This window comes from Epithele typhae (genome assembly GCF_022376455.1).
Source record: "Epithele typhae strain CBS 203.58 chromosome Unknown BXZ73scaffold_1, whole genome shotgun sequence".
In the NCBI taxonomy this organism is placed as follows: domain Eukaryota; kingdom Fungi; phylum Basidiomycota; class Agaricomycetes; order Polyporales; family Epitheliaceae; genus Epithele; species Epithele typhae.
Genome location: NW_025954192.1, coordinates 607,427 through 632,921, shown reverse-complemented (window position 1 = coordinate 632,921; position 25,495 = coordinate 607,427). Strand labels below are relative to the sequence as shown.

Below are 25,495 nucleotides of genomic sequence, written 5' to 3'. Positions count from 1 at the left end.
CCAGGGGGAAGCCTTTCCGTCATGGCGAACACCCATGTGGCGACCACCACCACCACCACTACCACACCCACGAGGAGATGGTCGCCGCGAAGCGCGAGGCGGGCTTCGGGTTTCTTCGGTACACCTTCACTGGTTGTTGCCTGGCCCTCACCTTCCTCATCGCCCCTGCCGTCTACTGTGACAGTAAGTCTCATTCTCTTACGCGCGGTGCTTTGTACGCTGCAACTGAGGCAGACTCTGTGATACCCCCTAGCCCCTCCGATTTCCCCCGGAGCTCGCCAGCCTGCGCCTCCAACCCAGTATCAAGCGCTGAGCCCCGCTCCTCCGCCACCTCCGCCCCCGCAGTCCATCGTAAACTTCTATGAGCTGGGGTTCGGCACCGTGTGCGGGGTGTGTGCGGGGGTGTTCGTCAAGAAGGGCGCGAAGATCGTTGCCTTCGCGCTCGGCGGCGTGTTCGTGCTACTCCAGGTGCGCTTCACTTGCGGTCCGGCGCTGCGCCCGCGGTGTAACTGACTCATTGTGTGTAGTATCTGGGCTCCACGTCACTCATCCGCGTAGACTGGGGTCGCGCCGCCAGTCGGTTCGAGAACGCATTCTATACCAGGGACGCGACGGGGGCGAAGCGGCCGGCGAACGTTGGGTCGGCTTTCCGCTGGTTGATCGACTTCTTGACGGCCGACTTCCAGCCCCGCGCGACGTTTGTTGCGGGTTTCGCTCTGGGTCTTAGGATCGGGTGAAGCCAGTGCGGATCGCCGAGGACAGTTCGTGTAAGATAGATGTTCGTTCATACGCGCGATGGTACAATACGTGACAGCATCCTGGACTCTACTGTACATAATCTTCCAGATCCTCCGCCAATACAGCGTCGATGCATTACTCTCTGGTGTGACAGTTAGGCCCCGCCAAGGTCGAGTGCCATCTACGAAAAAGAACAATTGCTCACCCTGATCGTCTCAGCTAGTCGCAAGGGCCGTAACTTGTGTGATAATATCCTGGTTCGCCTCCAACTTCTGGAAGCCGTCCCTGGCCTCTTGGACGTACCCGAAGAACTCGTAGAGAACCGGGGGAAGCTCCTCATACTCTCCCACTGCGGTCTTGAGCTGCTTCAACACGGGATCCCATCCCTGGACGCTCGTCTCCCTGAAGCGCCCCTCGGGCGTCCTCACGAACAGCCTGTCGATCTTCTGCGACGTGCGCGGGTGCGCGACGCGCCAGGCGTTCATGAAGCTGCCCGTGTCCGGCATCGCGTTCGCGCGCTCCGCGAGCGCGAGCAGCGCCACGGCGTCGTCGGCCTGGAGGCGCAGTGCGCGCCCACGCGCGTCGACGGCGACGTCCGGGCGGAAGAGGGCCATCGTGAAGCCCTCGGGGTCCGCGGGGGCGTTGAGGAGGACGACGAAGGCGAGGGCGTCGGCGGTGGGCGCGAAGCCGCTGGCGTCGGCGGTGGGAAGCGGGGTGGCGCGGGCGTGCCAGCCTTGAGCGGACGGGGCCATCGCGAGGTCGAGGCGAGCGGTGGGCGGGTGGGCGGAGGTGTAGATCGTGCGGAGGATGAGGAGGGCGGAGAAGAGGAAGCAGGCGGCGGAGACGAGGTGGCAGGCGGCGGCGAAGAGAAGGGATCTAGGCGCCAGGGTGGAAGATGGGCAGAGGGAGCTGCGATGTGGAAGTTGTCTGACGGCGAGGGGCGAGGTGGAGGTTACGGATGAAGAGGCAGCGAGCAAGTGGCGAGCCAAGAAACTGCGCTCACCAGTCGGCATGCGCGGTGCACATGGCGCAGAATCGGAGCCGCCGCCGCGTCACGCGTTCTGGAGTCCTTGACCGTCGTCCGAAGTGCCCGCAGACCACACATGCTCATGAGGATGCAAGTCCAGACACCGAGCGTTGGAGGGGCCATAGCGGATCGGATGGAGGTTGACGGCCCAGGCTTTCGGCGCCACTCGGATCTGCGTTTTCGAGCTCCGCCGCGAGGCTGGCAGAGGCTGCGACGTCGGCCCCAACGGATGATTCATTACAGTCGCTATAGCACTCGAAGTGAGCTGCGCGTTGTCGAGGTGAGCATATGCAGAATACAAGGCTGTGAGACGCTGACGCTGAGCCTGAACTCTTACACCAGATCTGACAGGGAGGTGATAGATCGTCCCGCGAGTCTACATACAACTCCCATGGTGTCCACACGTGCTCTCGTCGAAACCCCGTCCAGTGCGCATCGTCCAGATGTGCTGCGGCAGGCAAGTACGCGCTTTGGGCTTCGACAGAGTGTTCTCACCCTCAGCTCCGAGCAGATCGCCTCCAGCCTCTCCTCCCCGGCGGGTCGTCGAAACGGACAAACAACTCCCAACATCCAGTGTTTTTCATGAATGCCCTGCGACTCGCTTACAGACAAGCTCCGCGTGCGAGGCACGGGTGGAGACGTCCTGGTTGAGGCCGAGTAGCTCCATTCAAACTTCGTATCAGACACGCCCCTTATCCATCAGCCAGCCACTGACAGCCCGGCGCGCCGTGCCATGAATGCCGCAACGATGTCTCGCCCAGCCGGAGGAGCAGTGCCTCGATCCCCGTTCGACGCTGCGCTATTCCCACCATCCTCCCTCATATAGCCTGTTCTACTCACCAGGACTGCCTTGCATTGGCCCTCAGTGCTCAGGCCTGGTGAGAAGAGATGTCGAACGCGTCACCAGAGGTCGTGGCATCAGCCGAGTACTGGTTTGTCGTCTACAACGCCGAACTTCTCTACCCGCACACATTGAATCCAGATCTTACCTTTGCAGGAGCTCCTCTGTTCGGTTTGATAATGGCTGGACAGCTGCCGCTCTGAGTGAGTGCAGGTCAATTCTCCTTAAGCTGGCGTCACCTGACACACAGGCTTCAGCAATCCTTTATTACGACTTTGCCTCCACTTTCTCGACTGAAATCGAGCACTTTTGGAAGAACGCCAGGTTTTCCATCGCTTCCGTGCTCTTTGTACTCAATCGGTACTACGGCCTCCTAGGCTCAATCCCGATATTGGTGGAGTTTTTTGCCACAATTCCGGAAAATGTAAGCCCCACACTCATGCACGTCACATGAATACTTACCTATTCTCCTAGCGGTACGCATCTCAGAAATGGTATTAGCGCCTCGCTCTGCTCATTGTTCGTCAAGATGTCGTCAAGTGCAAACATACCACCAATTCTTCGCTCTTACTATCCAAGGGGTTGTCGCCGGTGGGTACGATTCGTGCTACTGTTTGTCAGAGCACTCTAATTGAGTCCTTCCAAGTTACCCTTTTAGTCAGAACATATGCTCTGTATGAGCGGAGCAAGCGTATCCTTGCCCTTCTGCTCGCGATCCACGTGGGCGGAGCTGCAGCGCCGTCGTCAGTCGGTCTGTAATGCTTTAACATTGTCTGGCTCTGAATCTTTCACACAGGCTTCATTTTTCACGACACAGAGTCCTGTGGACACCGTAAACCCTTTGCCGTTCAAATTCAAGGGATGCGATTTATCTTTGACGAATGACCAGTAAGCATCCATAACATACACACCACATATGGCGATTAGACTCTGGTCATGCTATTCAGAGGACTACGTATGTCTCTTCCGTTTGCCGAAGCCACATCATCTCTGATATGCATGATTCGGTAGATCTTGTGCTAGCGTGGAGTGCAATGTTGTTTTCGACAGCACAGTATTTATACTCACCCTCATCCGAGCATTGCAAATGCGTCGGTATGCACGGGGTGGTTTGCTGGAGGTCTTGTTTCGAGATGGTGCGTTCCCTTCACCGTGAATCCTGATTGTCGCATTGAACTTGTTTTCCTGCAGGGACAATCTACTATGGGTCGGTAGCTCACCACATGGACTGACGTAATCTCGTCTTGATGATTTGGCTGGCAGAATCATGGTGGCCTCCGTGTTAGCCAATATTACGACCTTTGTGGTGCGTTTCACGTTGCATCGCTACCATTCTTCCGTGGTTTGAACTTTGATGCAGATAACTCGCGTAATGTCTTCCTTATTATTCGAGGCATCAAGCCTCGGGCTGATGCGTATAATAACCAGTCAAACACTCCGCTGAAGGGTCTGGATACAACTCTCTGCAACGTGTATGTGCTTTTCCCACTCTCAGCCGAAAGACGTAATACCAAAGAAATCCCGACACAGACTCGCCACTACTTTGACTTCGCGTCTAATCCTGAACCTTCGGGATCCGAAGCTCCTACGACCTCGCAACCTCGGCAAGGGTGAACGCCTCCAGACTGACAAGTGGCAAACGACTAATTCAATGCCAACGGATTACGACGCGCCTTCGTTTCAGCATACGTTGACGCATATCGAAGCCGGAGAAGTGGCAACAGAGTTCATGGGAGGCCAAGGGACAATATCCGAAATTAGCGAAGTACCACGCGGCGGCCACGGGTGATGACTCCTGCGAGTGCGCTTGCGGTATCCGCAGTTCGTGAGGTAAGCTCTACCGATACTCTTCTGCGCCAGCTCGATGTTGATATAACTGTCAAGCCTTATGTCAATATATCAGAGATTGGTGTGTACGCGACCTACGGACCGTTGCTGGTGAACGATTATGTCGACACCGACGTTCTCAGCAAGCTGAGGAACTTCCTTCTCCACGGAAGCTTCATGAAACCGCAATGGAAGCCATGAGGGTTTGTTCTTGCAGTGGGTTTGGATAAATGGGGCTGAGTCCGAGTTGAATGGAGATTCATCGTTCTCAAGGTGATACATCTCCCGAACAGATGCTTGGCTCCTCATTTTCATGATCGTCCTGTCGAAGGCCGCCTTGAGCTACCATTCTGTTCGTGGATTCATGAAGTGGTGTTTGTCGTGTCGTCGGTCCGAGTCGTCACTGATGTCGGGAATCTGTAGGTTCTCTCCCACAATAAACGTGGGTCCTGGAAGTTATACGCGCCCCGCTGTGTGAACGGACGTGTTGGGTTTGGCGACCACATTGTCTTCGGCAGGCGCAAAATTGATTGCATCCGGTTCAGGTACAACGCCGGTGCTCCTCCCCACGGGTCGAGGGTGCTTGCTGTACGGAATCCAGCCTTCCAGCAACCGCCTTGAACGCGCACATGCAAGAGGACCTGCGCTCATGTAGATCGTCGGTATGGTGATTGGCATAGGGTGGGAAAGGTGTGTATATCCCGCAGCTCACTGGCGCACCGTCTTACTACCGCCAAACAGCGCCTCAGCTCCCAACTTAGATGCGCCAAGCGTTAGACGGCTCCCGCGTGCATTGCCCCAGAGATGCGGGCCTCTTCCAAGCCTGCCAACGTGTTCCGTTGCGACGCTCTCGGAGGCTTACAACTGCTGCAGAAGGATCTGCACTCTGTTATCAAGGGAAGAACTGTCAGGCGGGGGCACACGCCTCGACCTGGGCTCGGACCAACGCTATTCAGGACGCTCATGAAGGTCGCCGCCTGAAATACCGCTAGCTGAGCTCAGAGCTCGCGTCCCTCCCGAGACCTCCCCGTACTAGACCTACATACCCATGTCGGACTCACTTCGCGCCTCCGCTGAGCAGTTGTGAGTTGTCCCCCGCTCGTGCCCGTGGCCTCTGATTGTAGTAACTTGTCGTCACAGTGTCTCTGCCGTGCGGATAGACTCTTCCTTGACATTAGCGGCATTTTGTGAGCCCGACCCTCCTCGTGATGCTCAGAGCTGACTGTCGATGCTTAGCGATCTTGTACTACGACTTCGCGCTCACATTTTTCTCGGAAATCGAGTACTTTTGGAGTCCCCCAGCGTTCTCGCCGACATTTTTCCTCTTCGTTGCCAGTCGATATTTCGGCGTCTTGGGACCACTACCAGTATTATTCGAGTACTTCGGCATATACCCGGAATTCGTGCGTTCTGATTCTCGTCTCGTCTCTGGCGCGCTCTCGCTGACCGTTGCCTATCCAGCGGTAAATATTGCCATCACACAAAACGTCACAGCACTCAAGCTCCCGCAGATGTCGCCAACTTCAACTCTACCACCAAGTGTATGCTATGGCAAGCCAGGCACTAGTTGCAGGTGTGTATGCCGAAGTCACGCGCCAGTGGACGACGATACTGATATCGGCATGTAGTCCTGTTGATTCTCCGCACATACGCCCTCTACAATCTGAACAAGAAAGTCTTGGCGATCCTTGTTGTCATGCATATATGCGGTGCGGTGCAGTGCCTGGTATGTACCCTGACATGGCTATGAATGCCCTGCGTGCCATTGACCACCCCGACAGACCGCCGTTCTGACAACGAACAGCCCACTCACCACGGACGATCCCCTCGACTTCAACTATTCGGGATGCAACCTCTCTCTGACCACGGATCAGTACGTGCTCAAATATTTTCTCCTGGTTCCATCTGACCCCAGAACGCTTACAGAGGTGTTCGTGAGTCTGCACCCCGTCTTCCGGCGTCTTATTGGTGCAAACCGCTCTTTGGTAGATTTATCGCTGGCATGGAGTGCCATGCTGTGGTTTGACACGGCCATTTTCGGTTTGACGCTCAACAAGGCGATCAGGATGAGGTCGGAGATGACTGGTGGTTTGCTCGAGACGATGTTCCGAGATGGTAATGCTTAGCTCATCTGATGGTACGTGTTCGTCTGCTGATGGCTTTCGGTACGCAGGAACCGTGTACTACGGGTAAGGAAGCCATGAACAACGTGAGAGTGGCACGCTCATTCTCTGCCCATAGCATTCTCATCGTGGTGAACATCGCAAATACCCTCACTTTTCTGGTGCGTAGCATTCTCAGGCTGGGCCACGAGCATGTCGAGACTGACTGCCGTGTGGTTACTGCAGCTAACCCCGGTCAGTCGAGCATCGAAGCGGGCTTATCGTCGGACACGGAAGGCTAACGCGTGACGTGCAGTCAAATTCGCCGATGAAGGGCATGGCCACGTCTTTGACAAACGTGTGAGTCTCCCTGTCCTGTGACGTCAGTGCTCAGCCCAACATTCCCATGGCCACTGGCAGGCTGTCCGTCACGCTCACGTCGCGCCTGATGCTCAACCTCCGCGACCCGGACATCCTGTTCCGACGGCGCGCTGATGCCGCAAGTCCTTGGGAGACCGGGCAGTTCAGCTCCCGGATGATGAGCTTCTTTCATCCGCCAGTCAATTACGAACCGGACGAGGACATGATCGCGATCGAGGAAGTGGGAGAAGATTCGATGGCAACGTCGACCACGATGTCTCGGGTGTAGGACGGAGGCTGCTCGAGCACTCGGGCAAACGTGTACGAAGTAAGTACCTCCCTTTCTGTCCGGAAGTGTGCGTTATTGACCGCGTCCATCGCTTGCGATAGGTTCGATTTTCAGACGATGTTCATACGGGACTGGAATACAATGTACTACCTATCCATCTTTGGTGTGCATGACGTGCGAGGCCGGGGAGAGTATGCAGTATTACAGGATCCGTAGTCAAGCAAAAATCTCACCACGGCGATGGATTATGACCCATTGGAGTACATTCTTGTTCCACGGTTTTGGAGGTATGTTCCATTCATCATAAACTTTCAGCGGCACTGAAGCCTGACAGGCCTCCGTTGACTAGAGATTTGCATGCCTGTGGCTTGTAGAGGGTCATTTGTGAACGATCGTGTCTATAGTGACGTCCTGATCGAGGCGGTGACGCACAAGTTCCTTTCCTTGGTAAAAATTCGTGCGATATTCACACTAATAAAGGATGTTGATTAGCCTCCAGTTGGTGCGTACTATTCTGGCTCCGATCCTGGCTTCCTCTGGTTCTCATTTCGAATACGCTTCACAAGGCGCCCGGTGCGTTTTTGTAATATGTAGCACCGAGTGAGTGGGGACCGCGCCGCCGACGCATCTACCGTTCTGCTTGTGAACTCATCAAATGGTGTTTCCGTCATGACATCGGTGCGAGCTGATACTGGCACCATACAGATTCTCTCCCTGATAACTCCCACAGTAAACGCGGACCCCGAAAGCTGTACCCGCTCTGCCGTGTGGGCAAATGAACCGGACGCAGCAGATATAGTTTCGCCGGCGGGTACGGAGTGCATCCGGTCCAGGTACAGCATTAATTCTCCCCCACACGGTACCGAGAACTGACCGTGCCCGGTCCAGCCCCCGGAGAACTCTCGCAGAAAAAAACAGGCAAGTATTCCTTCACCAAAGGAAGAGTATACAAATATCCACGAGCCCTGCATTTTTACAATTTGGCCTCTACCTCCCATACCGTCGTATCGCTGGCATGGCATGGCATGGCAGAGGGTGATAGAGAAAATAAGCCGCACCGTGATCCACGGCCCATTACCCACAGCGTCTTACACCCGCTGGACTTCTCCGGCGAAATCGCAGGTGCGAAGCTCCCTCCCTCGGTCGAATGGCCGTGGTGCCTCTTCTCGGCCCGTCATTGAGTTCCGTCGCGGTACTAATGGATGCTTACAATTGAAGAAGGGCCCACGCCTCGAGCACGAGGGGAAGAGCTGTCACTTCCAGCCAGGAACGCATGTTTCGGCCTGTGCCCGGTCAAACGCCATCCAGTGAACTACCGGTGGTCGCCGCCTGAAAGACCTCTAGCTGCATTCTCAGCCCGCGTCCCTCCCCAAGACTGCCTCCCACCTGCGTACGCAACCATGTCAAACATAGATATCGCCTCCGCTGAGCAGTTGTGAGTTCCGTATTTCCCTGTAGCTTCTAAGCATACTGATTTGTGCTCGCAGCGTATCCGCCGTGCGCATCGCCGCTTCCTTGACAGTAGCGGGGCTATGTGAGTTCGATTATCCCCCCAGATTCCCATAGCTGACCGGCGATACACAGCGATCTTGTACTACGACTTTGCGCTCACGTTCTTCTCGGAGATCGAGTACTTCTGGAGCCCGCCTGTGTTGTCGCCGACGTTCTTCCTTTACTTGACCACTCGTTACTTCGGCCTTCTTGGGCCGTTGCCTGTGTTTCTTGAAAGCTTCGGAATATTCCCAGAATCCGTGAGCGCTGACATTCGTCTTGGTCCCCCATCTCGCTGATCGCGGCTTCAATAGACGTGAGCAACCTGCGTTACGTTTGTCATCAGAAGCTCAGACCTCCACAGATGCCGCCACCTCCAGCTATATCACCAAGCCTACGCCATGACCAGCCAGGGGATCGTTGCAGGCACGTGTTTAAACTCGATCCCCTGGCAGTCGCTTTGCACTCACCGGGATGTAGTGCTGCTGACCCTTCGAACATACGCCCTCTATAACCTGGATAAAAAAGTGCTCGCGTTGCTCCTCTTCATCTATCTAGGCGGTGCTGTGCAATGTTTGGTATGTGCATTGTTAACGCTATAATGCATCGGACTCGAGCTTACCCTGGAATGTCGCTCACAGACCGCCGTTCTAACGACAAATAGCCCACTGACCACGCACGATATCCTTGGGTTCGCTTACCCCGGATGCGATACCTCTCTCAACATGGATCAGTACGTGCATCAGCTTCTTGACGTGACTGCTCCTGATATCAGAAAACTTGCAGAGGCATCCGTATGTCCTCTACGCCACCGCCACCGTTGCGGTGGACTTTATATAATACTAGATTTATCACTGGCATGGAGCGCCATGCTGTGGTTTGACTGCGCCATCTTCGGGCTAACTTTGAACAAGGCGATTGAGATGAGGCTAGAAATAACCGGCGGGTTGCTCGAGACGATATTCCGAGATGGTAACGTCTCTTGTTGTCCCTTGGAAGTAATCTATCCGCTGATCGACGCGCACCTAGGAACCGTTTATTTCGCGTAAGGAGGCCAACGCCGGGTCGTGATTCCGCGCTAATACTCTGGACAGCATTCTCATCGTGATCAACATTGCGAACACACTCACATTTCTGGTGCGCGCATTGTTGGGCCCACGATCGACCCGCGACTGACTGCTGTGGTTACTGCAGCTGACGCCGGTCAGTCGAGCATCGCGGGCTGATCGTTGGACACGGAAGGCTGACGGGTGACGTGCAGCCCGTGTCGCCGATGAAGGGCATGCTCACCACGCTGACAAACGTGTGAGTCCCGTTGCCCCAGTGACGTCACCCCTGATCCCGATATCTCCGCGCCAGGCTGTCTGTCACGCTTACCTCTCGCCTCATGCTCAACCTCCGCGACCCGACGATCCAGCTCGGACGACGCGCAGATGCCACGAGCCGCTGGGAGACCGGGCAGTTCAGCTCCCGGATGGTGACCTTCTTCCACCCGACCGTCAACTACGATCCGGATGAGGACATGATCGCCATCGAGGAAGTCGTGGAGGACTCGACGGCGACCTCAGCCTCGCCGACGAACTCTCAGCAGAACTCCGGAGTGTAGTGTATAGGCTACTAAAGTACATAGGTGGGTATACACACAATCAGACCTTTGTGTCAAAGTCTTGAGTACTGACTGCGCTCAGATGGTTGTACTCTGTTGCAGTATCCATCGCCAGAGCTCCAGTGTTTTTGCGTGTCCCAACGGTGTGGATCCCCGAAGATCCGGGACGCTCTTAAGAAATCGAGCGCAGTAAGCTGCATAGACTGCGGTCCGGTTACGGCGGATTACCGAAGCCTACAAAACACGCGTTTGTGTTTTGGTCCACCTCGTTAAATACCCTCGATGGCAAAGCCCAATGGTAGACGTGAACTACATGATATAGTAGTGCGGAAGCGGAAACGGTACGCGTGGGGTCATCATCGTAACAAATGGGCCCATGGTGCGGGGGCAGTACCGCAGGCAAGGTGCGACAGTTGCAATCCTATCTGTGCCTGTGCGGATGGTCAAATCCAATGCTAAGTATGAGCTAGCTTCTGGTGGGACCAAGGCAAATCAGATGTTTGAAGACTGCTTGATCCTTCCCTGACCTAGCTCGGCCATCAAGCGCCCACCGGGAGACAGTTGCTGGCCACAGCAGAAGTCCTCCAGAGTCCTCCGTGCTATAGGCGTAGGCCGAGCACATGGAAGTACTTCAGAAGACCCAGCCCACCGTTCTTCGTCGCGATGCCGACGGTCCCTGCGTTCCGCCGCCAGCCGCCGCCTTGCTCAAGCGCTCTAGAACAAATCTCCCGACCCACCGGCGGGAGCATCCCCGTTGCCCACGCGCGTCCGCCGCGATGGCCGTCAGACGAAAGACGGGCTTCCACCTTCGCACGGAGCTCACGAGCGGCCCTGGGCCACCGCGCTAGCTCCCGTAAGACCGGGTCCGCGCCGTACGATCCCGTGCGATCTGAACTCGCGGCGGATGCTTCAAAACCAGAGCACCGGCGTCGTGCTGTTGCTTTGCTCCTAGCAACGTCCCCGCAAGGTCCTCCCCGGTTCTGGAGCCATGGCCTCTTCGCAGTCCACGGAGGACGTTATCGGCTTGTACGCCATCGCATTTTCCCTTACTCTCGCTTTCGCGCTGATGGTCTACAGAGCCGAGTCCATGATGCTCAACAACAACTTAGCAGCCGCGGCTTTTGGTGAGTAATCATCCCCACGTTATGCTCCCCTCTACACGTTTGATAGTGGTCGTTGTACGCTGCAGCTGTGCTATGGTTCGACTACACGCTCACCTTTGAGAGGGAGGTCGAGCACTTTTGGAAAACGGCGAAATTTAACGCGGTTGCCGTTCTCTTCGTCATCAACCGTTATATCGGCCTGTTAGGTCCCATCCCCGTTCTCTTTGAGTATTTTGTGGCTTTGCCCCCCGATGTGAGTCTGTCCTCCCCCTTGTCTTCTCTTCACTGAACATGCAACCACCATAGACGTATGTGTTCAATGCACTCAAACCCCGTCCCGCCACTGAGCGTCTGCGCTTTTAGTTGCCGGGCACTTCAACGCTATCACCAGTACTACGCCTTGTTTAGTCAGATGGTCATCGGTCGTGGGTCTCTCCGTTCTCGAGCGCCTCCTTCTGAAACTCAGACCCTCTCAAGTGGTCCTCATCCTGCGTACTATCGCCCTGTATCATCGCAATCGCAAAGTCATGATTGGCTTGTGGTCAGAAGCGGCTGTTTTGGTTGTCGTGAGTTCTCGTCTTGTCGGTGTATCAGAACGTATTTGGACGGCTTGGAACAGGTTACACTTGTCACCAACTTGTACAAGCCCAAGTTAACTGCCGCTGAGGCTCCGTCCGGTATCGGCATTGGCTGCAATCTGTCCTTGACGGAGGCACAGTGAGTTCCGTAGCTCGTTTAATCGCGCGGGAGTGCTGATATCTTGACATAGAGGCATACGTGAGTAGCTACATCGCCCTGACATCCCGTCACCCAGGCTTAAGACATTCCACCAGGCGGCGTCGTTGGATGGCTCTCCATGTTCATATTGGACACGACCGTGTTCATAATGACCATAATTCGAACGATACAGATTCAACGGGCTATGCATCGACAGACGTTTTTGATGATGCTGTTCCGGGATGGTAAGCCAAGGATCCTTATCTTTGGAGCATGCTTTGGCTGAGATGTGATATACAGGCGCTTTCTATTTTTTGTGCGTGTTCTAAACACGGAGTACGTCTAGCACAGGCTAACAGCTGACGCAGGGTCATCGCTGTCTCGCTTCTCATCAATGTTGTAACATTCCTCGTAGGTGTCCTCTCCGAACTCTCCGTCTTCGCCCCGTCGCTTACAAGCGAATCCCGCATAACAGGCACCCTCAGTACGAGTCCCCCGTGAACCGATGCTCATCTCGCTGATCGTTGACCCTCAGGCTTCAGGATCTAAGCGGGGCCTTGCCACGACGATGGTCAACGCGTGAGTGCCATGTCCACGTGAGTTACGCACCGAATGACGCTGAAAAACATAATCATTAGCCTATCTACAACGCTACTCTCTCGCATCATTCTTAACCTGCGGGACCCCGCGTTAAAACATCTCCACTCCTCTGGGCTGATGTCTGGGACAACTCATTCGCATAAAATGTCGGAACGCGTGCAGATGCTGTCCTTCTGCATGTCGCCGACATCCCACAACATTGATCTCGAACCGGTCGTCATGACGCCGAGGACTCCAGAGTCGTCGGACGCCCTCCCGTCGTGGCAGTCGCATCGCCCATACTCCTCAGTGACGATCCAGTCGTACCATTACCCACCTTACGGATCCGACTCCGGATCCCCCCTGTCTACGCGGTACGACCAGGACTTGCAGCCGACACGGTCTCGGAGGAGCTCCAATGCCTCTCGCCGCCGAAACAACTCTCAACCCCCGCGGCCGCGTCTGAACACACAGGTTCCCTTGGCTTCCGGACCGAACTCAGCACCTCCGCTGCCTTCGCTTCCGGCGCCATGGGTGGCGAACAGGACACCGGAGTCGTCACCTCAACCGCCTCGCGGCATACACTTGTCGATGGACGACACGACCAGGGCGAGGGACCGAGCATGGCATGCAGAGCACCAGCAAAGGCCGCAAAGCCATCACGCCGCGAAACGACTCCCTTCCCTTCCCGAGGTACGTCCGCCGAGCATCACCGCCCCAGTGTACCTTGCTCATGTTGGATTCGACGCGCAGGTTCGGACAGTGCACATGGCGTCCTCTACCCCTTCCCTGCGAACCGTTGCAGACAGGCGCCATTGAGTGAACACTCGACGCCGCCAGAGCTAGGAGCTCGTATTTTGGACGTTGAACCGTCGGACTTTTGTAGATATAGATGCAACCTGCCCTCTGCTGCCACTCGTTTACTACACTACAGTCTATCATATGCCACACTCGTTTTCTGTTCGTTCGTTCGTCGATGTCACTCTTTCCATGCTAGGGCAGTGGCCAGATTCGAGCAATAATACATGTTCTTGCTCCTTTTCGAGTTGTTGTGTGGACGAACGGTTGTCGAATAGGAAGCTAAGAAGGTGGGGGCTGGCAAAGTCCAATTGCTCGCTGAGCCCCAAGGCGCCGGCAGCCAGATGTGGGCGCTCCGTCTCTTGCTCCTTCACCGTCGTCGTGATTGTTTCCTATTCCGCCTCCGGGCCATCCATGACGCACGTTCGGCGACTTATCATGCTGCGGACGCACGCAACAGTGAGCTTCGGGATGAGCCATCTCGAAGCACTCGAAGCACAGAGGTGAGCATCCGTCTTCTCACGTTGGGCTGGGGCTATCGCCTGCATGGTTCCGTGCAACTCCACCGCGCAGTCCTCACGAGTCGTACCCGCCAGATACCCTAGGTTTATTCTCCACGATGAGCAGTAGATGCGGTCAAAGGTTTGTACGGGGCACGAAGCCCCGGTATCGAAACCTCGCCGCTGGCCGGAAGCGAAGGCACTTCAGACGGACCGTTTGCGTCGCATCGCTCGACCCCCCTGCCCGTCGGACATGGATTGTCCATGCATCATTCGCCCGCTTCCCCTCGCCGCCCATGGGAGTGCACCCTGAGCATGTGAAACGGCGCTGCCGTACGTCCACGAGGGCGCCCTGCGAGACGCATGCTCGAAGTCCCGATAGCGCGACGCCCTCCTCGCGTCGGCCCTTCGCCCTCTCACCCGATTTGACTGCGGTGGACCACCGCCCGGTCTCTGCACCTGGCCCGCCCTCCGAGCCGTGGGTTCGCTCCCCACGACACCAGCGAAGGCGCCATAACACACCGAGGGGGCCGCCCCCCTCCAGCCCTGGAACGGTCCGGGGCAACTCGCTGCGGGCGAGACGTCCGGAACCGAGAGTGGTACTTAAGATCGACCCGCGCGAGATGTGCGCCAACTACGTGCGTACGCACCGACCGCTAGCACTGCTCTCTCTCGTAGGCGGTCATGGGGGACGAGCCCTCGACTTCGTCAGCGATAACACTGTGAGCCCATCGGCACTCTGCACATGACTGGATGCGTGCTAAACGGAGCTCGGATTGTAGGGCCGAGTCCACGCGGTTGAACAATATCTTGGCTGCCTCAGCTCTCAGTGGGTGCATCAGTTGGACTCCTCAGTCCGGTCGCGTCCCTGATCGCTGCTGATCTTGTTCCTAGCGATGCTATGGTACGATTTCACTCTGACCCTGCCTAGAGAGATAGAAAGCTTTTGGAAGGACGCGCGGGTATCACTGGTCTCGATCCTGTTCGTCATCAATCGCTATCTCGGGCTCTTGGGCCCCGTCCCTGTCATCTTTGAGTACTTCATAGCCCTGCCCCAGTCGAGGTACGCTTCCCTCGTCTCCTCCATCATCTTGTGTCTATTGACGAAGTACCCAGGTGTAGAAAGCTGCAGAGATACCACCAATACTATGCAGTCATCAGCCAGGTGATCGTAGGCAGTGAGTGCTGCTCATATCCAGGGGTCCGATGCACTGCGGCTGAGTGCGACCTAGCGCTCCTTGTCATACGGACATGGGCGTTATACAACAGAAGCCGGAAGATGTTGATTGGATTGGTGGTCTCGTCAATGATACTTGTCATCGTAAGGTATTCTATGAACGCAAATTCTCAACTACTCCCTAACGTTCTTGACGCAAAAGGTGACTTTGGTAGTAGGAAACCTGAAAGATGCCGAATCAGATGACGATACGCCCTCGTATGACACTTGCGATCTATCGTTGTCAGAGGACCAGTAAGTGAATCCGTACACATCCCTGCTGAACACAAAGTTGACATCTGGGTGTCTAGGGGATTTCGTACGTTATGCTCTCGTCGAAAATAGGTCCTTCTTAATGGATCGTTTAACAACAGGGAGTGCAATAGGATGGGTCGCGATGCTCTTCCTCGACACGACCGTTTTCGCGCTAACGCTGTTCCGGACCCTCCAAATGCGCCACATGATGTACCAACCAACCCTGTTGATGGTCCTGTTTCGGGACGGCGCGATCTACTACGCGTATGTGGCAATTTTCCAAGATAGTATATGCGCTGACCGGGAGTGTTTCCATGCAGCATCCTCGCTGTGGTTAATGCAGCGAACATCATGACGTTTGTGGTAGGCCAGCCGATCGTCGGTGTCCGCTTACATGCTGACTCTAGTCGGATGTTACTATCTATAGTTCCCTCATGTACGCCGCTATTTGCTATATTCATGTGCGAGACTCTGTCACTAATCCAAGGACGTGGCCAGGGTGGCTACTATAAGAGGGGCCTCGTTACCACGCTGGCGAATGCGTGAGTCCCGCACTGCTATTCATAAAGAATCTTTCTGATACTGCGTTCGCGATTCAGACTATCGACAACGCTGGTATCTCGGATCTTCCTGAACCTACGCGATCCAAGCCTAACAGGAGGTGCACGTCGAGGAGGGAGATGGACTCTCACCGGGTCACATGTGGCCGAGAGCGTGAGCACCCGCATGATGTCGTTTTGCAGACACACGTTCAAACCCTCCGACCCGGAACTGCCGCCGGACGACGAGGAGTTCACGACAGAAGCAGATAGACCCTGGGTTGCGCCTCCACCCTCAGCACCTCCCCCACTCTCTTTATCTCCGTCACCGCCCCTCTCGCCTCCCCAGCCCCCGAGAGACGCGACCGTGATCGCCGAAGCAGGACCGTCGAGCAGACCCTTGCGTTGACGGTTTTGAACTAATGATGATAATTACGGAGTGCTGGAGGTAGTCTTCGCGGCCGCTTGTACGAGTATATAGATAGTACACTTTTAGAACGGTACCCTTCATGTACCCTTTTGCATACCACAGGAAGTACAATGGGTACTTGCGACGTCCACCCAACGTGCGATTGACGACCATGTAGCCATAACGGGTCGGAAACTTGTAGCAACGAGAAATCGTTGATCAGTCGTGTTCTCCCGCACAGTTTGTATACCATGCCTTATTCACAGTCCGTCCGATATGGTGTAGTGGCTAACATTATCGCCTCTCACGCGATAGCCCGGGGTTCGATTCCCCGTGTCGGAACTATGCATCTTGAGGCCTTTTTTGTCATCTTCCCTCAAGACAATATCTCTACTACCAACACCATTTCCTATTCCTCCTGTACGAATGATCAAAGCATGCGCATCACGTGACGATAAAGAAGCGTGAGGAGACGCGTCGCGTCACACCGCGTGGTCACAGTCCCCACCTGGAGGAGGCGGCGGCGAGGCGCTGGTGGGGCCACTCTCGGCGGAAGATGGATTCTGAAGATGAGCCCCTCCTCCCGTCCTCCCGCTCCCCCGACCCCGGCACCTGCCTTGAGTCCCGGGCACCCCCGCCCCAGGCAGTTTATGCTCGTGCCAAGGCCCGCACCGCGGAGGTGCTAGAGTCCACCCCGCTCCACTACCTCGTCCTAACCCTCGTACGTCCCCATCGCCCACCTCACCCCCTACACTCCCCCCCACGCTCACCCCCGCGCGCCCCGCACACAGGTCCTCGTCGACACCGCCTGCGTGCTCGCCGACCTCGCCTACTCTTTCCTCTCCCCGGACTGCGCGCCCGTCGACGGGCCCCCCGAGCCCGGCGACGGCGGGCCCGCGTGGCTCGCCGCGCTCGCCGCGCTCTCGCTCGCGATCAACGCGCTCTTCGTCGCCGAGGTCCCCGCGACGCTGTGGGCGCTCGGGCGCGCGCACTACGACCCGCTCGCGGCGGGCGCGCCGCCGCACGCGGCGCTGCACCTGTTCGACGCCGCGGTCGTGCTCGCGACGTTCGTGCTCGAGGTCGTGCTGCGCGGGAAGGAGCGCGAGCTCGCGGGGCTGCTCGTCGTGCTCCGGCTGTGGCGGCTCGTGAAGCTCGTCGGAGGTGCGTGCGGCTCTTGTTCCGTGGACGTGTGTGTACCGGCAGGCTGACGCGTGCGTGCGCGCAGGGATCGCGGTCGGCGCGGGGGAGATCGGGGAGGAGCAGGCGAAGGAGCTCGAGGAGACCCGGGAGGAGCTCAAGAGCACGCAGGCGGAGCTGGAGGGCGTGCGCCTGGAGAACCAGCAGCTGCGGTTGCGGCTGGCGCAGTATGGCGGCCAGGATCAGGACGGGGAGTAGCCTGCAGGTACGCGCTATTTATGGACACTGCCCGGAGCATCATGTACTGGCGGGGGAAGGTCGTAGTATGTGTGTGTATACCCTTGCCTTGTTCAAATATTCCTCGCGAGATGTTGTGCGCAAATCACACTGCATGCAGGAGTGTCAGACACTGATGGTACGCGCATAGCGCGTGCGGCGATCGTTGGGGCTACAATTAGAGTGTGCTATGTACAGGGGAGGCTCGTGTCCGTCGCTGGAGGACGGCGGTGTGTATAGATATAGGCGATGTCTAAGGATACAGTCCGGGGCGTGACGAGGCGTGCGACCTAAAGGATACAAAAGAATGAACAGTGAAGAGAAAAGCAAGAAACCCTGGGCAAGAAAAAGCAAAGCTCGACTAGCGATGTGTGTTGGGGCCCCCCTGGAACGGCGCAGCGGCGAAAGCACTGCGACGGGCGGCACGCGCCCGTCTCTAGTCGTCCAGGTGTCGGGGCCCAGGAAGTTGGAAGAAGGCAACGGTTGGAGTGCGTTCAGCGCTCAGACGACGTGTCGCTGTCCGCGCGCACCCACTGCGAGCGCACCGCGCGCGTCACGGGCTGGTCCGGGTCGACGACGTCCTCGGGGAACATCCCGTACGAGATCGGGCGCGCGGCGCCGAAGGGGACGACCGCGTCGCGCTCGAGGTCGATGTAGAACGTGCTCGTCGGCGAGCCGTGCTGCGCGTCGAGCCTCGGCGGCGCGACGCGCGCCTTCGCGGGGAGCGCGGGCACCGGCGGCGGCGACTGGCTCCAGTGCGACTTGAGCTTGAGCGGGCGGATCGCGGGGAGCGCGACGGGCGCGGCGGGCTTGAGCGAGAACGAGAAGCGGGGGAGCGTGAACGACGGCGGCGGGTGCGGGGCGGCGAAGGGGGAGTCGACGCCGCGACGCGCGGGCTGGGCGCGCTTGGCCCAGCCGGGGCGCATGCTCTCGCAGCTCGGCTTGTGCGGGAGCGCGGCGAGGCGGGACGTCCACGTCGTGCGGCGCTCGACCTCGTCGCGCTTCTCCTGCTCCGCGGGGGACGGCGGCGCGGGGAGCGCGGGCTCGGTCGGTTCTGGGGCGGACGGACGGGCGGGCCAGAGGGGGGAGACGGGTGCGATGGGGAACTTGGGCGGGGCCAGCTCCTCGCCTTCGAGCTCGACGTGCGGGGAGCGCGGCGAGATGGGCGTGGACTTGGTGTGCTGCGCGAAGATAGGCGTGGCGTGCTTGATGTGCACGACGTCGTCGGGGACCTCGACTTTCGCCGCCCAGGCGCGGGTGGCTTCCATCCTGTCCAATGGATCCTCCGGGTGGACGAACCAGGCCACGGTGGGGACGCGCAACGTCCAGAGATCCTCGATGAAGTGCATGTGCGTGATGGTGACCGTCAGAAGGGAGAAAGCGTACAAAAGCACTGCGTGAAGGTGTTAGAGACATAGGCAGGGTGACACAGGCGGCGGTACTCACAGAGGAGGCATGACATCCATGAGAGTGCGGTGACGAGGGACGATGAGGCGCAAGCAGGGACACTGCTTCCCTGGCACAGAGCGGGAGGTCCATTGACAGTGATGTCGAAGCAGCTCGCGAGGAAGAGTGTGGACATGACAAGAGTCCAAGCACACTCTATCCGGACCTGGTCAAGAGGCAGCCTTGAAAACCACGAAGAGGCGACGCAGCCAGAGACGAGAGTGATCAAGAAGCATGCATTGACGATCGTGAATGCTGGGGCGCCGGTGACTATGTTGTACATGAGGCACGGCGTGCAATCAGGGAATATGAGCGAACGCACCATCAACCTCTAAACCTTGAGTATCGTGAGGTTCCATGCCGCAAACCCAATAGTGAGGATGTTAACATATACGAGAACGGCTGGCGGGGTAGATCGATGTTAGCATCAAACGGTTGTGCATGTGTGACGTACCAAAGAGCGCAAAGCGCACGACCAAGAACGGGTTCCGCATGTCGACAGAAGCAACGGGGAAGCGTTCAAACATTATTTGCGTGTCTTGGCAGGCAGGAGAATATCGTACGGTGGGTCGTATGGGTGACAGCCGGCGCGTGGTCGTCGGGGGTCGGTGTGGGGCGTGGGTGGTAGAGAACGACAGAGGCGAGGGCGGAGAGAAACGCGAAAGAAGGGCAGGGGCAATGCACAGGAGGAGGAGAGCAGAAGGCCGAGGGCTAACAGAGGCTGCTGAAGGGCTTTAAGGTCTTGAAGAGATGAGTCAAGACGTCGTAAGAAGGGGGAGGATGTGCCAGGTGGTGGCGAGGGGACGTAAGAATGGGACTTTCAAGCACTTCAAAGCAGTCTGAGACCGCCGGGGCCACAAAGGGCGTGCAGACGGCGGGTGGGGTCTATAAGCCCAAGCGGGCGCGTAGCTGGATGGGGGAGGACAATGAGCCCGGCTAAGAACAATAGCACGTCGTTGCTTCTCCGGCGCGGCCTAGTCGGGCGGCTCTCTCGCGTGCCTTCGTCATTGTATTTCGTTGATGCGCAGGCGGGGCGATGTAACTTGACAAGTGTCCATGCTGGCGAAGCAGGCAGACCCAGACCTCAGGCGGTCGAGGACGTGGTCTAGTGGTCGGTGGAAGAAGCGGTGCCCGCGCTAGTCGAGGGGTTTAGACGCCATCCAGCACCCGCGGGCCGAGACGAATGCACATCTCGAGCCGGTCCACCCTCCTCATCAACATAATGTCCCCTTCGGGGTGACATACGAAAAAATTGGAACGATACAGAGAAGATTAGCATGGCCCCTGCACAAGGATGACACGCTTTCCCGGAGTGGTAGACCTACGGGTCTCAATATTTATGCATTTTGTTACGCTCGATGGTCATCCATACTGCTGCATTGCTCTGTGTGATGTGGGTCAACGCCGGTGGGATTTGGGTCAACGAAGGACATCATGTCGCAGGTTTGACCGAGCGCTGATGTTGTTTGGTGCATCTGTTTGGGTACAGACACACACGAGTAGCGCCGTTCACGCAGCCCGGCGGTCTCGCCACTTTGCAACCTTCGTTCTGACCAACTGCCATGTCCCTCGCGCTGCTTCTCTGCACTCCTAGTTGTCATCCGTGGATTCGCATAAGATGCTAGCGAAGCGACAAAATCGGGAATCGGGACAGCGCGGTCGCTCCGGATCAACAATGCGCTCGAACAGGTCCAGTCCGCGCTCGTCTGCGTGGCGCCCGCCGCCGCTGGTCCTCATCACAGCGCGCATGATGGCGGACATGCACGCCGCGCTGTTCTTATCCTGTCGGCGTCGAGACCAGAAGGCGCAGCGGCCACAGGGGCTGCACGCAGAGGCCACACTGGCAGCTGTCTATCGGCAGTGGTCAGAACCCTCACTGGCGAAGAGGCCAAGCTCGGCGGAGTGCCAGACGGGTGGGCATAACAACCGAACGATCAAACTCGCGCGGTTTCAGGCCCGCTGACGTAACGCAGGCGATGCAGAGCCGGGCCCATTTATGTCGCGGGGCAGGGCGAGCGAGGCAAGCTTTGTGCTTTTCACCTTCTTTTCCTTCCCTTTTCTTTTCCTTCCTTCTCCCCAGGCCACTTGCTAGACGCATTTCGGACAGGATTCCGGACACGGAGCTGGTACTTGATCTCATCGTGTTGGCCTAACAGATCCGACCCCACCACCGTCGACCGGTCCAATCCCCCACCTCACTCTGCGCTCTTGCTTGTGTTCGCCATGGTCTCTCCTCTCTCTGTTTGCCGTTACGTCGCCTTCGGTCAGTCCCTCGCTTTCTCTCCCCACCACCTGTCACTCACCGCGTCCCCAGCTCTTTTCACGCTCTGCAATGCTGTAATTTGCTGTGTTCTGTATGGAATCTCGTCCTTGCGCAAGAACTGGACTTGCATCGTGCGTGTCTCCCTTCCGTGCGAGCGAGCAAACAACCGACTGTTTTCCAGCACTTGCGGATACATTCAACATCGCCATTAGTGCATTTGGCATCCTCTACATCTTCCCCGTGATGTACATTGACCTCCTGCGCAAAAACGCCCTTGTCAGTCGGGTGTGGTTTGAGGCGACGTGGGTGGGCGTGTTCTGGGTCCTCAATCTCGGTATGTCCCCAACATTTTGCGCACTGCGGGCTCGAGCTCACAGGCATGCGTAGTTGGTGCCCTCCTCACCACCATGCAACTCCCACGTCTGCTATGCAACTTTGCAACAGATCTTCTTATTCCTGGTTCCTGTCTCACCACTCGGGTTATCCAAATAGCTGGATGGGCAGGGGTTGCCAACTGTGCGTGTTCGTGCCGTCTCTTTCGATGGCCTTCGCTCACGCAGATATGCAGTGCTCGTCTACTTCATTATTCTGATGGTGTTCGCATCCTTCACTGTGTGGACGACTCGCAAGTCTGGAGCGCCAACACGCGCACCTACCCCTGGTTCCAGCTGCGCCAGAGCCTTAACAGCCCAGTGCAGCCAACCATGCGCACAACATGGTCGAACCCCTCCGCGTCCACGCCCCAAATCCGCGTGCACAACGAGAAGCCCTCACGGGTTGGTACGCTCCGTAGCGCAGCGCTCAAGTCCTCCGCGCTCCGCTCGGCAGCGATGGGGTCGTCAACAATGAAGAGCTCTAACCTCCGGAGCACGACCTTCGATTCCGAGAAGATGACGGCGTCGCCAGCGCCCCCGCTTTCCGCCGCGCGCTCGGCACGCTCCGCCAACAAGTCCGCAAGGATTCTCCAGTCTTCTTGGATATCTTCGACCGTCACTCCCGCATCTCCTCATTCCGACGAATACGGCTCGGGCTCGGACAGCTCAGGATCTGGTTCCGGCTCTGATCGCTCAGACCTGACGTCGACACCAACGGGCATCCCGCCATCGGCGATGTACGTCCCCTTCACGTCTACGATCAAGCCGTCACCGCTCGGGTCTGGCGTCCCCCCACGGTCCGCATCACTCGCGTCCTTCAACGGCCAGCCGCCGATGAGCGCATTGACCCCCTCGCGGAAGGGGATGCCCCTCCCCGTCGTGCCCTCGCCCAAGGTGCCGCTTTCCCGCCAGAGCTCGAACAGCTCGACGTCGAGCACGGGCTCGAACGGGTCCAGGAAGTCGAAGCGCAAGAGCAACCGCCCGCCGCCGCTGGACATGACGCGCCTCCACAGCACGTATGGCCGGTGAGCGGCGCGCGTCAGGCTGCGAGCGGCCTGGCGCGCCGGAGCGAAGCTGCCTAGCGACATTTCCCCACGAGAGGTGGAGGCTGGCGACTCGACTCTGGAGCGACGGCGCCGCCGCGCGAGCCGCGTGCGGACGCAGCTGTCGTTTCCGACACACAAGCTACGGTTCTTGTTGTACTACTACTACTGCTATGGACCGTCCGCGAGACAACGTGCAGCTCGCTCGTGTAGCACTGAGGTGGTGTACGAGTTTGCAATTCACTTTTCACGCATGAAACCCCATCTGCTGTTCGGAGAGAACAACGGAGAACCGCCGGTGCCAAAGTCCGTTTAGCTACGGAACAACTGGACTTCCAGTGCCTGTCCGACACCGCCTAGAGCTCGCAGTAAACCATCACGCCATCTGCCTGGTACATGCGCATGATGATCCAAGCAAGGACTGCCAACTGAACTTGGGTTGGAGCCGAACGCGAGGTTTATCCTCTGTTCACGTATAAACATAGCCTCAGACATTGAATCATCGGCAACACAGGCCGGATGACGGAGCACGGCTTATCTGATAAGATGCCCACGGTCACTGCGCACCAACGCGTTCCACCCACTCAGCTTCGTTCTCCTCCCCCTTTCTCCACCGCCTCAAGATGCGGCTCACCGACGCGTTAAAGGGCTATTTCTGGCCGGTGCTTGTGTGCTGTGGTGTCGCCATGAACGCGTACGTCTTCACTACCTTTCCCCGAGCGCATCCATGCCTGACCCATGCTCGGGACACAGGGTGTGCGCGGGAGGTGTCTATGCCTTTCCGCTCATTGCGCCGTCACTGGTCGAGCACTTGAAGCTGTCGCAGCCGCAACTCACATCTATATCGCTAGCGTGAGGAGACTGTTCACTCAGACCGTCGGTCAGTGGTTCTCAGCGATGTGTTCTCCTCAGCGGTATGATCTCTCAGTACCCCGTCGCGGCGATTGTTGGTCTCGCAATAGACAACCTGGGAACATGGTCATGCTCCCTAGCGGCGTCCGTCATGTTCGCAATCGGCTATGGGGTCTTCGCGAGAGAAGTGGCCGCCGTACCTCCCGGCACGCACGCGTCCGCCCAGACCGTCAACACGCTCATTTTCTGCTGGGCGTTGATCGGGTTGGCCACCGTTTGCACGTACGTGTCCTGTTCCTGTTTGTGTGCGTTGTGTCTGTACGTCTAATGCACAAGACAGCGGCTTCGCGCTCGTCTTCTCCGCGACGAAGGCGTTCTATAAGTACATCGGTGTCGCGGTCGGCTTGAGCCAGGCAGCCTTTGGGATGTCTCCCCTCCTCCTCTCCCTCATCGCCTCCCACTTCACCCCATCCGGCGAGACCCTTGACCTCCCCAGTTACTTCACCTTCCTGGCTCTTTTCGCGGGAATCGCCAACCTCACGTCCTGTGTACTATTCCGCGGAGCACAAAACGCCGGTACCATCCCCATGGGCAGCTCTAAAGTGGCCCCTACACGCTCAGATGGAGAGTCTGTATCGGCACAAGAGTCAACAGAGACCAGTCCTCTGCTCCACGACGCGACATCGACGACGAGGACACACCGAAAGACCCGGTCGACGTTCATGTCGTCGCCTGCGAAGCTCCTCGGGAAGGAAGCACCATCGACCTCTTCAAAGACCCCTACTTCTGGGTCTCGCGCTCTGGATGACCTTCGTCGTCGGTTCGGTGCGCCCCTCCTCCCCACTCCCCGTCCGCCCCTCCTCTCACCGCACTCCCCAGTCCGAGATGGTCTTCTCCAACCTCGGCTCCGTAGTGCTCTCGCTCCCCTCCGCGTCCCGGCGGCGGTTCGACGACCGCCAACGTCGGGCACGCCGTCCGCTCCTCGCGCTCGCCAACACGCTCTCCCGGCTCGCCGTCGGGCCCCTCGCGGATGCCGTGGCCCCCGTCGCGACCCAGGCCCGGACGGCTCGTGGGCGTTCCGCGGCGGCGCGCGGTCACCCGGATGGCGTTCTTCCTCGCCACGCCCGCGCTGCTCGCGCTCACGTTCGCGTGGACCGCGCTCCGCGTGCGTGCGCAGGAGGACGTCTGGCCGCTCGCGGTCGGCACCGGGGCGCGTACGGGACGACGTTCACGCTCATGTGCGTTTCTCACCCTTTTCCTGCCCGTCGTGTTGTTGCGGCTGACGGCGCGTGTTTTTTTTTTTTGCAGTCCAGGAATCATGTCGTCAATTGGGGCTGCCCAGCCTCGGCGCAACTACGGCATCCTATCCTACACCGCGTTCGTGGGCACGTCTATATTCTCGTTCATTACGCAACCATCGCCGACCGCCACGTTCTCCCGGCGACGACGTCTGCAAGGGCGTCGACTGCTGGAGTGCGACGGCGTGGATCTCGTGCGCTTCCTGCGTGGTAGCCTGCTTCGCTGCCGTGGTGCTTCAGAAGGTGTGGAAGGACCGGGTTTAGCCTCGTCTAGAGAGCCACACTTGATAAAAGTCGCTATCGACTGTCGTAGACGGGGGATAAGGGGCTGATATGTTTATGAACATATTGCGTTTGTACAGTATTCGGAGTGTAACATAGAGCAGACTCGTATATGGCAAAGCGACAC

The 25,495-nt window shown here is 57.8% G+C and overlaps 10 protein-coding genes and 1 non-coding gene across 11 annotated transcripts; 9 read left to right on the top strand and 2 right to left on the bottom strand.

Annotated features, from left to right (window-relative positions):
• Positions 1-77: 77 nt before the first annotated feature.
• Positions 78-737, top strand: BXZ73DRAFT_95508 (FUN14 family-domain-containing protein; the record flags this gene model as incomplete). The annotated part of the gene is made up of 3 exons (XM_048026812.1): positions 78-183; positions 254-468; positions 528-737. 3 exons carry the CDS (start codon positions 78-80, stop codon positions 735-737), a joined length of 531 nt encoding a protein of 176 aa, XP_047883719.1.
• Positions 738-953: 216 nt separating this feature from the next.
• Positions 954-1,751, bottom strand: BXZ73DRAFT_95507 (uncharacterized protein; the record flags this gene model as incomplete). Its single annotated transcript, XM_048026811.1, has 1 exon — positions 954-1,751. The coding sequence occupies one exon, from the start codon at positions 1,749-1,751 to the stop codon at positions 954-956; it is 798 nt and encodes a 265-aa protein (XP_047883718.1).
• A 902-nt stretch (positions 1,752-2,653) lies between these two features.
• Positions 2,654-4,634, top strand: BXZ73DRAFT_72868 (uncharacterized protein; the record flags this gene model as incomplete). The annotated part of the gene is made up of 10 exons (XM_048021806.1): positions 2,654-2,697; positions 2,763-2,809; positions 2,864-3,030; positions 3,403-3,494; positions 3,618-3,742; positions 3,798-3,817; positions 3,870-3,912; positions 3,967-4,078; positions 4,137-4,371; positions 4,491-4,634. The coding sequence occupies 10 exons, from the start codon at positions 2,654-2,656 to the stop codon at positions 4,632-4,634; spliced, it is 1,029 nt and encodes a 342-aa protein (XP_047883717.1).
• Positions 4,635-5,481: 847 nt separating this feature from the next.
• BXZ73DRAFT_95506 (uncharacterized protein) lies at positions 5,482-7,184 on the top strand (the record flags this gene model as incomplete). Its single annotated transcript, XM_048026810.1, has 13 exons — positions 5,482-5,516; positions 5,574-5,620; positions 5,670-5,836; positions 5,928-6,006; positions 6,062-6,159; positions 6,215-6,306; positions 6,360-6,367; positions 6,423-6,548; positions 6,607-6,622; positions 6,675-6,717; positions 6,782-6,790; positions 6,852-6,895; positions 6,956-7,184. 13 exons carry the CDS (start codon positions 5,482-5,484, stop codon positions 7,182-7,184), a joined length of 993 nt encoding a protein of 330 aa, XP_047883716.1.
• A 1,400-nt stretch (positions 7,185-8,584) lies between these two features.
• On the top strand, positions 8,585-10,281 carry BXZ73DRAFT_95505 (uncharacterized protein; the record flags this gene model as incomplete). The annotated part of the gene is made up of 12 exons (XM_048026809.1): positions 8,585-8,619; positions 8,672-8,718; positions 8,769-8,935; positions 9,131-9,253; positions 9,317-9,408; positions 9,462-9,469; positions 9,522-9,647; positions 9,705-9,720; positions 9,770-9,812; positions 9,870-9,878; positions 9,937-9,980; positions 10,035-10,281. The coding sequence occupies 12 exons, from the start codon at positions 8,585-8,587 to the stop codon at positions 10,279-10,281; spliced, it is 957 nt and encodes a 318-aa protein (XP_047883715.1).
• A 988-nt stretch (positions 10,282-11,269) lies between these two features.
• On the top strand, positions 11,270-12,650 carry BXZ73DRAFT_95504 (uncharacterized protein; the record flags this gene model as incomplete). Its single annotated transcript, XM_048026808.1, has 12 exons — positions 11,270-11,307; positions 11,359-11,405; positions 11,471-11,637; positions 11,691-11,733; positions 11,793-11,950; positions 12,004-12,101; positions 12,154-12,161; positions 12,218-12,261; positions 12,319-12,346; positions 12,402-12,417; positions 12,470-12,585; positions 12,637-12,650. The coding sequence occupies 12 exons, from the start codon at positions 11,270-11,272 to the stop codon at positions 12,648-12,650; spliced, it is 777 nt and encodes a 258-aa protein (XP_047883714.1).
• A 4,017-nt stretch (positions 12,651-16,667) lies between these two features.
• Positions 16,668-16,739, top strand: BXZ73DRAFT_t7. Its single transcript has one exon. It is a non-coding gene; the product is annotated as a tRNA-Glu (tRNA).
• A 214-nt stretch (positions 16,740-16,953) lies between these two features.
• Positions 16,954-17,792, top strand: BXZ73DRAFT_86207 (uncharacterized protein; the record flags this gene model as incomplete). The annotated part of the gene is made up of 3 exons (XM_048024116.1): positions 16,954-17,118; positions 17,189-17,558; positions 17,623-17,792. The coding sequence occupies 3 exons, from the start codon at positions 16,954-16,956 to the stop codon at positions 17,790-17,792; spliced, it is 705 nt and encodes a 234-aa protein (XP_047883713.1).
• Positions 17,793-18,304: 512 nt separating this feature from the next.
• On the bottom strand, positions 18,305-19,783 carry BXZ73DRAFT_86206 (uncharacterized protein; the record flags this gene model as incomplete). Its single annotated transcript, XM_048024115.1, has 3 exons — positions 18,305-19,203; positions 19,257-19,526; positions 19,711-19,783. 3 exons carry the CDS (start codon positions 19,781-19,783, stop codon positions 18,305-18,307), a joined length of 1,242 nt encoding a protein of 413 aa, XP_047883712.1.
• Positions 19,784-21,479: 1,696 nt separating this feature from the next.
• BXZ73DRAFT_95500 (uncharacterized protein) lies at positions 21,480-22,922 on the top strand (the record flags this gene model as incomplete). Its single annotated transcript, XM_048026807.1, has 6 exons — positions 21,480-21,519; positions 21,571-21,667; positions 21,732-21,853; positions 21,907-22,035; positions 22,088-22,131; positions 22,188-22,922. The coding sequence occupies 6 exons, from the start codon at positions 21,480-21,482 to the stop codon at positions 22,920-22,922; spliced, it is 1,167 nt and encodes a 388-aa protein (XP_047883711.1).
• Positions 22,923-23,559: 637 nt separating this feature from the next.
• Positions 23,560-25,350, top strand: BXZ73DRAFT_95499 (MFS general substrate transporter; the record flags this gene model as incomplete). Its single annotated transcript, XM_048026806.1, has 9 exons — positions 23,560-23,630; positions 23,690-23,788; positions 23,849-24,070; positions 24,129-24,416; positions 24,565-24,613; positions 24,668-24,857; positions 24,966-25,026; positions 25,097-25,271; positions 25,327-25,350. 9 exons carry the CDS (start codon positions 23,560-23,562, stop codon positions 25,348-25,350), a joined length of 1,179 nt encoding a protein of 392 aa, XP_047883710.1.
• Positions 25,351-25,495: the final 145 nt, after the last annotated feature.